General features: G+C 52.1%; 1 protein-coding gene across 3 annotated transcripts in view; it reads left to right on the top strand.

The window, feature by feature from the left end:
- Window positions 1-12,301, top strand: part of LOC115854506 (ribosome-recycling factor, mitochondrial) — a 114,278-nt gene that overhangs the window by 78,722 nt on the left and 23,255 nt on the right. For all 3 annotated transcript variants that reach the window (XR_009564255.2, XM_060300474.2, XM_060300475.2), the window contains one exon: window positions 11,999-12,186. Coding sequence is in view for 2 of the 3 variants with exons in the window: in XM_060300474.2 (XP_060156457.1) it covers window positions 11,999-12,186 (188 nt within the window). In the remaining variant the exon portion in view is untranslated. The remainder of the gene's footprint in view (window positions 1-11,998; window positions 12,187-12,301) is intronic.

The raw sequence follows: 12,301 nt of genomic DNA, 5'->3' as shown, positions 1-12,301 counted from the left end.
TCATATCACTTATCTCTAGCTGGTGGGGTCATATGTTTTCTTATAATAATGTTTGTTTCCTCCCCCGCCTCCCCCCCACCAGAATGTGAGCCCGGTGAAGGCAGGGACTTTCTCTGGTTCACTGTGGCATCCTGGGGCCGAGAACTCTGCCTGGGACATAGCAGGCGCTCAGTAAATGAAAGCAATGAATTGAACCCCTGCCGTTGGCCTCTGAGCTTGGAACTTGACCTTGAATCTCTGCTCTGAGCTGGTTTGTCTGTGTCTTAATCTCACTTCTCTGGTACAAAACTCCAGCTTCTGATGCTCACTCTCCTGCCTGCATTGACTGCCTCTACCTCCCATCTGGGAGCTCCCAGCTGACCTCTGACCTCACATCTCTGATCCCTCTTCTTTGCTCTCCCCTCCCCAGCCTCTGCTGTGTGACATGGGGCAAGTCTCTTGCCTTTCCTGAGCCAGCAGGATTCTTCTTCAAACAAAAGCTTACATAGGAGCCCAGAATGTGAGACATAAAAGGGTGAAAGGCAGGAAGGGGACCTGATCCTTGTGTTCCTGGCTTTTGTCATGTGCCCTCCTGTTGTCCCCAACACAACTTTGCAGTTCCCTACAGCTTTGAAGAACCCTGTAGTTTGAAAACCCCAGATCCAATGATTTCTCAGTCTCTTTTAGCTTCATAATTCCACAATGCTGTTACTTAGATGTCTGTCCAGTCTTCAGCGTTCACTTAGTCATTTATTTATCCATTCATCAGACATGAATGGGCCACAGTTGGTGCCCGGATTTGTACTCACCTCTGCTCTCCAGTGTCTTGTGTCCAACTTCTGGTCCCCTTCCCTCATTCAACAAGCAGTCTGGGAGCCCATTTCACGTGCCAGGGCCGTGACACCTTAGAGGATTTGGGCAGGGTGTCTGCCGACCAATACGATACCTTCATGTGACCTTGGAAAAGACACGCCCTCCTGGGCACACGCAGCCTTGCTGGACTCCAGCTGGACAACAGAAAGTGCCCTTGAGTGAAGGAAAAGGTGACTGTCTTCTTGGCAGACAGAGCCCCGCATTTGGGCACAGGCTGGCTGGAGTTCAGACCCCTCGCATCACACACAAACTTCACAAGTGGCTCCATGGATGTGTGACCTGTGCTTGGTTTAATGCTCTACTCTAAGTGTTGTGAAATTTTAGAAAATTTTTGAACAAAGGGCCCACTATTTCATTTTGCACTGGGCCCTGCAAATTACATAGCTAACCTTGATCCTCCACACAGTAGGATCACACAGAATGGGGGAGGGGAGGGGAGTGAAAGAAGGCACTGGAGAGAGAGGGAGTGAAGGGCCTCAAATGCCAGGTTGGGGGGCCTGGACTATCCTCTGTGTGGCTTGGGAGGGTCCCCAACCTCTACTCCAACTAGAGTAGGTCTGTATAAATCTGTTCTCTGTTTTGTACATGGGGTGGATGAGGAACGCTTAGGATTTTGTTTGTAAAGAGAAGACGTTGCCTCTACAGATATGTTTGGAAGCCATAGCTATTAGGGTTAGAAGCCAGAGGAGGAGTTAGAAGTCCCTCTGCCAGCTTCTGGATCCCTTGAAGGGCTTGCGCTCTTTACAGGCAAGAAACCTGAGCCTTAGAGAGGGGCAGGTGTGGGTCACAGGCAATATTAGAACCCAGGATTCCTGCCTCCTAGATCAGGGCTCTATTGATGCTGTACCTGCAGGAACTTGGGTTCAGAACCCCCGGATGAGGCCCCTGGCCCATTTTGCCAGGTCTTGCCAGTGGGTCTGCATCCCCAGCAGAGAAGTTCCCTTTTTTCCTCTGCTACACAGCCTTCCCGGAAAAAGGCGGCCTCTGCTACCACCTGGTGGCAACTCTGGGGTAGGGGCGGGTGTCCCTTTGGCTCTGGAGCTAGCCGCAGTCCTGGTCCAGACAAGGGACCCTGTGTTATGGGGAAGGGACGGCCCTGTTCTGGGTCATCAACCCCTTCAGGACTCTAGGACCATTAGTAGTGGTATAGCCCACCCCAGATCTGTTCTTCCTCTGTTCTCCCCTGTCTCGGGGACTTAGCACCCTAATTGTCTAATCCAGAAGCCTGGGAGTTACCCTCAGCTCTCCCTGCTCTATTACGCCCTAAATTCAGTCTGTCCCCAAATCCTGTCAAGTCTACCTTCTAGGTAGATCCGGAACATGTCCATTGCTCTCCATTCCCAGGCCCACGGCTCAGGTCCAGCCACCATCTTCCTCACCTGGTCTGTTGCAGTGGCCTCACGTATGTTTTCTTCTCTCACTCGGACCTGTCTGCATCCACTCTCCACGCTGCGTCCAGAGGGACCCTGCCAAAACCCACAGCTACACACGTCGCTCCCTGCTTAAAGCCAGCAATGGTTCCCCGTTGACCCCAGGACAAAGTTCAGCCTCTTTACCGGGGAACCCTCTCAGGGAACTGTCTCCTGTCAGCCCCCCTCTGATGCCCCTCTGGCTCTCCCAGTTGGGCCTGGCTGCCTGCTCTCAAATCTCACCTGCCTCTCATTTTCCAATGGTGCAACCTTTGTCAGGTGACTTAACTCAGTTTCCCAATCTGTAAAACAGCCTTGATGGTGACGGTCCCTACCTCAGAGGGTTATCGTGAGGAGTCAGTGAATGAAGCTGCAGTAAGTTGGGGCCAACTACAAGGTCAGAGGTCACAGTCTGCACACAAACTGCCTCACTTCTGACACCAACGCAAGTTCAGGAGGTGCCCGAGCTCGGGGTTCTGAGCACCAGGGCACTCCTGGGGTTGGGGCAATTCACGTGGGGACTGACCTGCCTGAATTTGGCCTCTTGTGCGGATGGGGTGAGCTAGGAGCCCATAACGAACTCCACCCCGAGAGCCTGCTGGGGAAGGAGCTGGGTCTAAGGACCAGGAGCCCCGGGTTCTGGCCGCTTCTCTGCCACGTGTCTTCGGGCAAACTGCTTCCCCCTCTGGGCCGCAGTCTCCTGATCTGTTCAGTGGAGGGTTGGGCCCTTTCTACAGAGAGGCAGGAAGTGGAGGCTTCAGGGAGGAGGGTGGAGGGTACCGGAGGTCAGGTCAGAGCCAGTCCTGGTGGTGTCTGTCCATGTGCCTAGAAACTCATTCCTCCCCCACGCCTCCCCTTCTCAGCTTCTCTCTGCCCACACAGACCACAGACTTCTCTTCTCCTTTCTATTTTCAGACAACCTAGAATTCTGAGGAAGACTGGCCAGTGCCTGCCCAGGAACTCTGAGCTGCTAAGGGAGCATCTCAGAGCAGTTAGAGGTACAGCCAGCCATGGCTGAGGAGGAGAGAGCTGGGGCCTCGCTTCTGGGCTGGAGCAGGGCCGTCTCCCTGGCTGGGCCTCGCTTGCTTCCTGCTGGAGCCTGGACTGACCAGGAGGCTGATGGCGGGTGCGGCCAGAGAGGAATGCAGTCCTGGCGCTGGCCCTGTAGGCTCACCCTGACGGAGACCAGGACGGTCTTGGGGGGCTGTGCCTGGCTGGGCTGGGAGCCTGTGGCCAAGGGCCTAATGGCTGGATTCTGGATTCAGTCTGGCTAAAACCCCAGCCCTGACCCTCACAGGCTGTGGCTCTGTTGCAGGAGGCCAAAGCCTGGCTTCCTCCTCTCCCCTGGGCCCATGAAGCCTTCCCCGTTGTGCTCTCAGAATTGTGCTTTTGTGCCATGTTGGGTCCCGACCTCAAGAGGTGGGAAAGGTCGGGGTCAGTGGTGAATGACCCTCACTAGAGGGGCAACCCGGTTGCCTCTTGTCTCCTTTCTAGCCCTCCCTACCACCCCCCCCCCCCAGGGAATACACTTTACTAAGAGAGAGACAGACAGACTGACAGACAGGGAGACACTGTTCTGAGATGCTGTGGGAAGGTACATAATTCTCTTGGTCTTGGAGATGGCTTCTGGGGTAGGTGGTACTGTCCTCCCACCCACCTCCCAGCCAGTCTGGTCCCCCACCTTCCTCCTCTAGGTTCAGAGTCTGGAGTCTCCAGCTCAGGAGGGCCTCACTCTCACTCCGCTAACTCTGAATGATCTTGAGCAAGCCCCCTGCAGCCTCCGGGGCTCAGTTTCCCCATCCATAAAATGGGAAGATTGGCCTAAATTCCCTTCCAACTCTAGGGTGTGTGGTTCTGATTTCTTTCCTTCTGAGGAAAGAAGTTTTAGCTCATGCATGGGAAGCTTCAGGCCCGACTCAGCAGCCTGAGTGGTTCCCAGGCAGCCTGGGGTGACTATGGTTCGGGAAGAGGCAGAGGGGATGGAGGGAGAAACAACTCCCCAGCTACAGCTTAGTACATGAAGCAGATTGTACCAGAAATACAAACAGAGACAGGAGAGTCAGCAAGAGGAAGGCTAGCAACACAAGATGGTAAAAGAGGAAGAGAGCGTCCAAGATAGAGATGATGAGACAGGGCCACCCACACAGAGAGATAATGACAGAGAGACAGAGATACAGAGACGAAGACTGAGCGACTGAGCGATAAGGCAGGAAAAGGAAGGCAGGGCCATAAAGGAGTGGAAAGAGAGCTCGGTGCATGGGGCAGAAAGCCAGTGACAGAGCCTCTGCTCCCTGGGGGTCAAGCCAGATCCTACTTTTGCCTGCAAGGTGCCCAGGTCTGGTGGTCCCTCTTCTGCCCATCAAATTTCTTCTGGGGCCGGGACCCTCCCTGCTGCCCAATCTAAATGTCCTCACCTCCCTGGGGGCAGGGTGTGCAGGGCTGAGAGCCCACACAGGCTTGAGGTCTCTGAGGATTCATGGCCTCGGGGTTTCATGAAAGGGGAGAGGTAAGTGGTGGGGAGTCAGAAATGAAGGTTATTATCTGTAGGGGGATGTGGTTAGCACAGGGAGAGAAATAAGGAGGTAGATAGTCCAAAGGAAACTTTTCCCATCTTCTTTTAGATCAGGTATTAATTCAGTGTCTCACTATTTAGGGAAGGATAGGGAATCTGCCAATGGGGGAGGATTGGGAAACAAGTATTTAGTGTCAGACAGAAAGAGGAGATGCAAAAGGAGAAGAATCGAGCTGGGTAGGGAAGTTGAGTTGAGTTGTGTTGAGTTGGGTTGAGTGTGTTGAGTTTGGTTTGGGTGGAGTAGAGTTGTGTTATGTCACGCTGGGGTGGGTTGGGTTGAATAAAATTTAGTTTGGTTGGATTGAATAGAGCTGGATTTGGGTTTGGCTGAGTGGACCTGAGCTGAGCTGATGTTCCTTGAATTGAATTTAGTAGAGTTAAACCGAGTTGGGTTGTGTTGAGATGGGTTGGTTTGGGCTGAGTGGAGTGGAGCGGAGTTTGGTTGAATTGGGTTGGGTTGGATTTGGGTGGATTGGGTGGAAATAAGTTGAGCTGTGTTGAGTTGAATTTAGGAGAGTTGAGGTGGGTCGAGCTGAATTAGGTTGGGTTGGTCTGGATAAGAAAGTTAAAGGTTCCAAGTGGACAGGAGTAAGGAGGATTCCAGATCCAGCATAATGTAAGTTTTGCTGCCAGGGAAGAAAGGTGAAGTGAGATACCAACAAGGAGAGGCCTGGTGAAGGGAAGTAGCTGAGATGTGGTCCATCCCAGTGTTTCTCCAGCTTTCTACCGCTCTATGCTTCCACTGTGTGCTGGGTGCTAGATACCCTGGGAGACACCCAGTTCCTGTCCTGAGGGTTTAGATTTGGGGCTTCTGGGGTGTCCTCAGAGCCAGTGTTCCTCTCCTCAGAGAGTGGGAGGCTGTGGGCAGGCAGTTGGCCAGTCCTCACTCACCACCCAATTCTTTCTTGTGGTCCTGCAGTCCTGGCTGCATGGCTGGGCCTCCTCGCTCCCCAATCCCTTGGTGAGTCACACACACACACACCCACACACACACACAGAGCATGGGCAGCCCCATGAGAGAGCTCCAGGTTGGATAGACGAGAAAGTGGTTCTTCACAGCTTCCAGGGCAGGTCGGCCCCTGCCTGTCCAGGCCCTCTGAGAGCCTTCACGCGTTCACTCATGGCTTAAAAGTGTGTATTTGCAGGGGGTGGAAAATACAGAGAAGCCAGAGTTTGAAATTCTGGAGCGACAGCTGAACAACTGGAAGACCCTAGCCAAGTTGCCTCACCTCTTAAGTGAGTTTCCGCATCTGTAAAATGTGCATAACCTTCCTTTATAGAGTAAGGGAGACAGTCAAATGAGATAACAAATATGAAAGTATTTGCAGACTGTATACTCCTGATTGGGTGTGTGTGTGTATAAGAGATAGTCATTCATTCATTCATTCATTTATTAGCTCATTTATTTAAGAAACAGTGATATAGAGCTCATTAAGCCTCGGGCAATGTCCTAAGCATTTTATAAGAATTCACTTGTTGGATCCTTATAACAACCCTATGAAGATGGTGCTGGTGTTCTCCCCATCTTACAGATGTGGAAACTGAGGCACAGAAGGGTTAAGTGACTTGCTCGACACCATACAGCTAGTAAGTGGTAGAGCTGGGATTCGTACCTAGTCCTCTTTGACTCCAGAATGTTTCATTTGTTCATTCATCAAACACTTATTAAGTGCTTTCTCTGTGTCAGGCCCTGAGTCCACAGAAGAGCGCCAGGCTCGGTCAGCGTGGTGTTCTGGTTCTCATCCAGAGGCAGATGCAGCCTCCTAGAGGGAGCGCAAGAGGTTAGAAATGCATGGAGCAATTTTTGGTTGATGCCGTGACTGAGCTTACCATTAGCCGGCTAAACTTCCTGCCCTGTGTGGGGAAATCTTACACAAAATGTCAATAGTGCCCTGTTGAGAAACACTCAAGAAAGCAGTACTGGCTTTGGAGTCATTCCAGACCTGGACTGAGTCCCAGCCCTGACATTCCAAGACTTTGTGACTTGGACAAGTCGCTTCACCTCTGCGAGCCTCAACTCTGAAAAACGTGGTCTGCGAAGTGCCCAGAGGTATCTGGCAAGCCTTGGTTGTTCAACAAACATGAACATCCTTTCCTGCTCAAGCAAACACCAGGAAGTAGGGGGAGAAGCAGCTTTGGATTCCAGCATCCCTCCAAACCCTTCTCCCTCCCTCTCCGGGCGGCTCTGAAGCCTGCCAGGCTCCGGAAAGGCAGGGGACCTCTCACCCCCATAGCCCTTCCCTCTTCTCTCCATCCAGGCTCACGGCCAAAGGCAAGAGAGCCTCCCTTCCTACCAGCCCTGAGGTTTCAGGCAAAAGTCATTTACCTCTCTGAGCCTTGGCTTCCTCGTTTGTCACATGGGGAAGCGGAATGCTGGTGGACGTCAGTTGCCTCTGCCTGGCCTGCACCCCTTCCCTCTTCTTTTGTATCCAGTTTGCTGTTGGGGGAACATCCCTCTCTCATTCTCAGTTCATGTGGGCGCATGGTCTAGGACTGGCCAGTTAGAATCAGGATATTCCGTCCTCCTGCTCACAGCCTTTGGTTCAGGGATGGGCACGTGAGCTAAGCCGAAGCAATCAGAAGTGTCCAGGAAAGAGATCCTCTTCATATGGGATCAGAGTGTTAGGACCGTGTAAGTTTGGAGCTGCCCAAGTGCGTGGGGAGCACCTGCCTGAGAGTGAAGCCAATAAGAAGGGAAAAAAAGATCAAGGAGAGAGAGACAGAGAGTCACACAGACAGAGACAGACCGAGACAGAGAGGGGGGGAGCCTGACACCTGGATGCAGCCATACCTGTCCCCACTTTTTCAGCTTGGGAGCCGACTCTTCTCCTTCTTTTGCCAAAAGCAGTTGGAATCGATTTTGTTGTCAGGTTGTCATAGAGCCAACCCTGGCTTATTCAGGGGCTAAAACACCTACGTCAGAAGGTTTCTGTGTGGCTCAAAAGAGAAGATGATGTAAGTGAAAATGTTTTTCTAAGCTGTGTATGGCTGAATGATGGTAAGTTATTCCTGAGGTGCTAAAGCAGGAGCACACATTCCACGTGAGTGATGAGTCAGACCAGTTCTATCCGAAAGGGTCTAGAAAATGGACTTCTAAGGCTCTTGCCTGAGAACTGAAGAGTTGGTTGGAAGTGGGAATTCTTGCCCCCTGCGTTTTCAGTTCATTGGGTGCAGAGCTTCAGAGGATGAGATGTCCTTGCGTTGGGGCACCACTGTTTCATGGGTGAATTGTTCCAAGGTTGGTCATGAGAGGCCACAGGACACAGAGGAAAGAGCCTGGCCGGTTTGGGCAAGCCCCTGCCTTGCTCTGACCCTCCGAGTCTGACACTGAGTGGTGCTGGGTTGGACCTTGTCTCAGGGAGTGCCTGTCTCTGACCTGCTGTGGTTCTGCAATTCTCAGACCCTCTTCTGGGCCAAGCAAGGTCTGCTCACCTCTGGAGTCAGCGGCACATACCTGTTCTTGGGTTCTCTGGAGAAGCCACACATCAGAAACCACAGCCCACACCAGAAAGAGACTCTTCTGAGTCCGGCAGACACAGCTGGCCCCATCTCCATTCACAACTCCCTATCCCTCCCTGCTTAATCTCCAAAACTCAATTTCCCAATCTCCTTTGCGGGCAGGCGAGGTCACATGACACAGTTCTGGTGAAAGAGATGCGGTTGGAACTCAGCTGGGGCTGCCTCTGCCCTTTCTATCCTTTCCTGCCTGGAACACAGGCTGGCGGACACAACGCATTCTGAGAGTGAACAGAAAGATGGAAAGAGCCTGGCCTCCTGACGGCATTCTCCAGCAGCCAAAGGGCCTGGGCGGTTTACCTCTGGCCTGTCATTCCAGAACAAGAATCCTCTTCCTTTTTTTTTTTTTTTGTTTAAGCTGCCACATTTGGGACTTTGCTATGGGTAGGCAAATGCATTCCTAGTACGCTAAGCTAGCACCTGCCTGCAACCATTCTCTCTTAACTTCTTTTTGGTGTCCAGAACAAGTTTTTTTCACATCTAGGACCACACTGACTGAATCAAATTAATTATTAATTAATATTAATTATTTACTACTACTAATAATAATAATTCCACCAGTAAGCATCATTTACCAAGTATCTCCCGAGTGCCAGAGATTGGGTTGAGTGGTTTTATCTTCACAATGGTCCCAGGGAATAGATATTATTATGGTCCTCATTTCCAGATGAGGAAACTGAACCTCAGAGATGACTATGACTGGCCGCAATATTGAATATGGAAGCTGGGCTCCAAATCCAGTGCCTCCTGACTCCGAGACCCCTGTTCCCCTCCTTCAGCACCCCTAATTCAACAGACTTATTTAGTAAGTTGGGAAACTGAGGTCCAGGAGGGAGAAGAGTGACTTGCCCAAGGACCACACCTTCGGGGCCTCCATTCCAGGGCTCTTTCTATGACGTCCTGCTGCTCAGGGAAAGAGGAGACTTGAAGGCCAGGCTAAAGGCTGGGGACCGTGGGAGCTATTGATGGTTCTCAGCAGAGTTAGGAGAGTATGCCACTACCAAAGGAGGACCATGGAAACAGCTCCCCTTCAACTGTGGTGGAGGAGGAGGGGGACGCAGGGACTGATATTTTCTCGCCCCAGCAACCCCCGGAGCATTTATCGTCCCTTCACAAGACAGTGGTTCTTCCCCAGCTCCTCCAGCTCTTCAGTCACAGGCGTCTGGGCCCTCAGATCCCAGGAGCTGATGTCTGATCCTCAAAGATTACTCAGATGGCTTGGGATCCAAGAGAGCCAGGGATGGAGTGCAGCAGGGAGTTACGCTGTAGACTTGACATCAAACAGACCAGAGCTCTGATTCCAGCTCTGCCATCTGCTAGCCCGTGGCCTTTAGCGGTCAGTTTTCCTGTTTACAAAAACGGAGACAAGAAGAGAATCTATCTCATGGAGCTGTTACAAGTTATAAAGGAGACGTTGCACCAAAACCCCTTAGCATGTGCTCTTCACCGCACAGTCTAGGGAAATCTTTGTGTCTCAGTTTCCTCTTTTGCGTAATGGGGATAATGCTTAATACTTTCCTTTTGGAGCTGTTGTGAGGATTTCAATGTGAGATGTGAAAACATTTTGTGATTCTAGGTGCTTAGCTTCTCAGCTGAATTATGCTGCTTAAATTGGACCCCCTAGCCTCCCCCATCTCTGTCCCATCCAACGCCCCACACCGCCACCCCCAACAGTGCATTTCTGTTTCCTCCTTTTTTAAAAAAAAATTATTTATTTTGGCTGCATTGGGTCTTCATTGCTGCGCACGGGCTTTCTCTAGTTGCGGCGAGTGGGGGCTACTCTTCGTTGGGGTGCGCAGGCTTCTCACTGCGGTGGCTTCCCTTGTGGCTGAACACCGGCTCTAGGCGTGCGGGCTCGGTAGTTGTGGCTCGCGGGCTCTAGAGTGCAGGCTCAGTAGTTGTGGTGCACGGGCTTAGTTGCTCCGCGGCATGTGGGATCTTCCCGGACCAGGGCTGAAACCCGTGTCCCCTGCATTAGCAGGCGGATTCTTAACCACTGCACCACCAGGGAAGTCCCATTTCTTCTTAACTAACTCCAAACACTGGCTAGCTCTGCTGGGGCTTAGGTTATGTGGTACCTGGTATTTCAGAATAAAGGGACTGGGCCTTGAAACCTATCCCTTACTAGTTGTGCAACCTTGGATAAGTCATGTCAGCTCTCTGGGCCTCAGTTTCTTTCTCTGTAAAATGGAGGTGATAATACTGTGTAGGGCTGTTGAGAAAATTACATGTGATAGTGCATGTGAAATACACAGCACGCTGCCTGGCCCGCAGTAGGTACTCGAAATATTAACCATCATTATTACTACCACCAATGCCCAACCTCAGCCTGGCACTGAGGAGGTAAAGAAGAGGACGTGAACTTTGCATGAAACCCTCCTGCTCAGATAGGGAATGTTAGGGAGAGCAGATAAAGAATTAACATTGAGTTCCTACTGGAGGTTGGTCATGCCTATAATCTTGCTCAGAGTCATGCACGTAATCTTATTTTGTCCTCACAGTAACTCTTACGAGAATGGAATTATGAACTCCATTTTACAGATGGGGAAACTGAGACCCAAGAAGGGCAGTTGGCTACCTAAGGTCACACTGAAAACTGGTCAGAAATGGGGAGGGGAATTTGAAGAGATGTTGGGCTGACTCCAGAGCTTTCCTGTCTGGCTGTGAAGCTGCCTCCAGAGGTGGGGCTGGGTGGGGCTGGGCCCCCGAGTGATTCAGGTAAGAGTCATCTCCAGATTTCCAAATAGTGGGTGGGACACAGCAGGGGTGAGAGCGTTCCAGGAGCTTTAAAATCCAACTCCCCGAGTAGAGTTACCAGGAGAGCGTGTGATTGGGGTGGAGCCCAGGGTGGGGGGGTGTGCAGAGGGAAACCCCACCCCATGTCGGGGGATTGGGTGGGAGGAGCAGGGTGTAGGGAAGGGGGTCCTGGCCACCTTAGCTGGGAGGGGCTCAGGGCCTGGGGTGGAGCTGGGCCTGTGAGGGTGTTGAGGGTGCTGGCCAAGGGCCCAGCTGGGAAGGTCAGGGAAACTGAGGCAGAGTACTGACACTTTTTGTAGTTGTCACAGCAGATGGATGGGGGTGGCAGTCACCTTGATGAGGCTGGCCCTGGACCCTTACTCACTCATAGAAGGTCTATATTTTTTCACGAATTCAGTCACTCATACAGGTACTCATTCACTTCTTTATTCAATGAACCAACATTTGCTGGGTGCCTTCTATATGCCAGACCTTGCACTCTGCCCTGGGGATATGTGACTGACCAAGATGCTTGCAGCCTAATTAAGGGAGAGAGGGACCACACAATCCAGCATGCTGCCTGCTGTGACCAGGGGTGACATAGGAGTTTCCTCAGAGGACAGAAAGAGGAAGAGGTGTGCCAGAGGATGCTTCCCTGGGGACACAGAGCCGGGCCTTGAGCAATGAATGGACGTTCACCATTCTGAGGGTTAGGAAAACTCCCTGGATATGGAAGCTATAGGCTTTGGAGTAAACGGACAGGGAAAGTGACCCTATGCTATGGCCTTTCCCAGGGCTGGGGCAAGGGCTGGCCTGGACCCCTCTCTGTGTATCTAGCTGCATACAGACCCTGCCACTGAGAGAGACCAAACACAGTGAGTCCAAATTTTTTTTTTTTTTTTGCGGTACACAGGCCTGTCACTGTTGTGGCCTCTCCTATTGCGAAGCGCGAAGCACAGGCTCCGGACGCGCAGGCTCAGCGGCCATGGCTCGCGGGCCCAGCCGCTCCGCGGCATGTGGGATCTTCCCGGACCAGGGCACGAACCCGTGTCCCCTGCATCGGCAGGCGGACTCTCAACCACTGCGCCACGAGGGAAGCCCGTGAGTCCAAATTCGAATGCCGCCTACCCCAGCCTGCGCCCCATCCCTCGTTCCCTCCCTGCATATTATTGCCAGCATCAAGCCAGGAACCTAGGTGCCCTCCTGAACACCTCTT

This window comes from Globicephala melas, chromosome 6, assembly GCF_963455315.2.
Source record: "Globicephala melas chromosome 6, mGloMel1.2, whole genome shotgun sequence".
Lineage (NCBI taxonomy): Eukaryota > Metazoa > Chordata > Mammalia > Artiodactyla > Delphinidae > Globicephala > Globicephala melas.
This window is presented reverse-complemented; position numbering and strand designations above follow the sequence as displayed.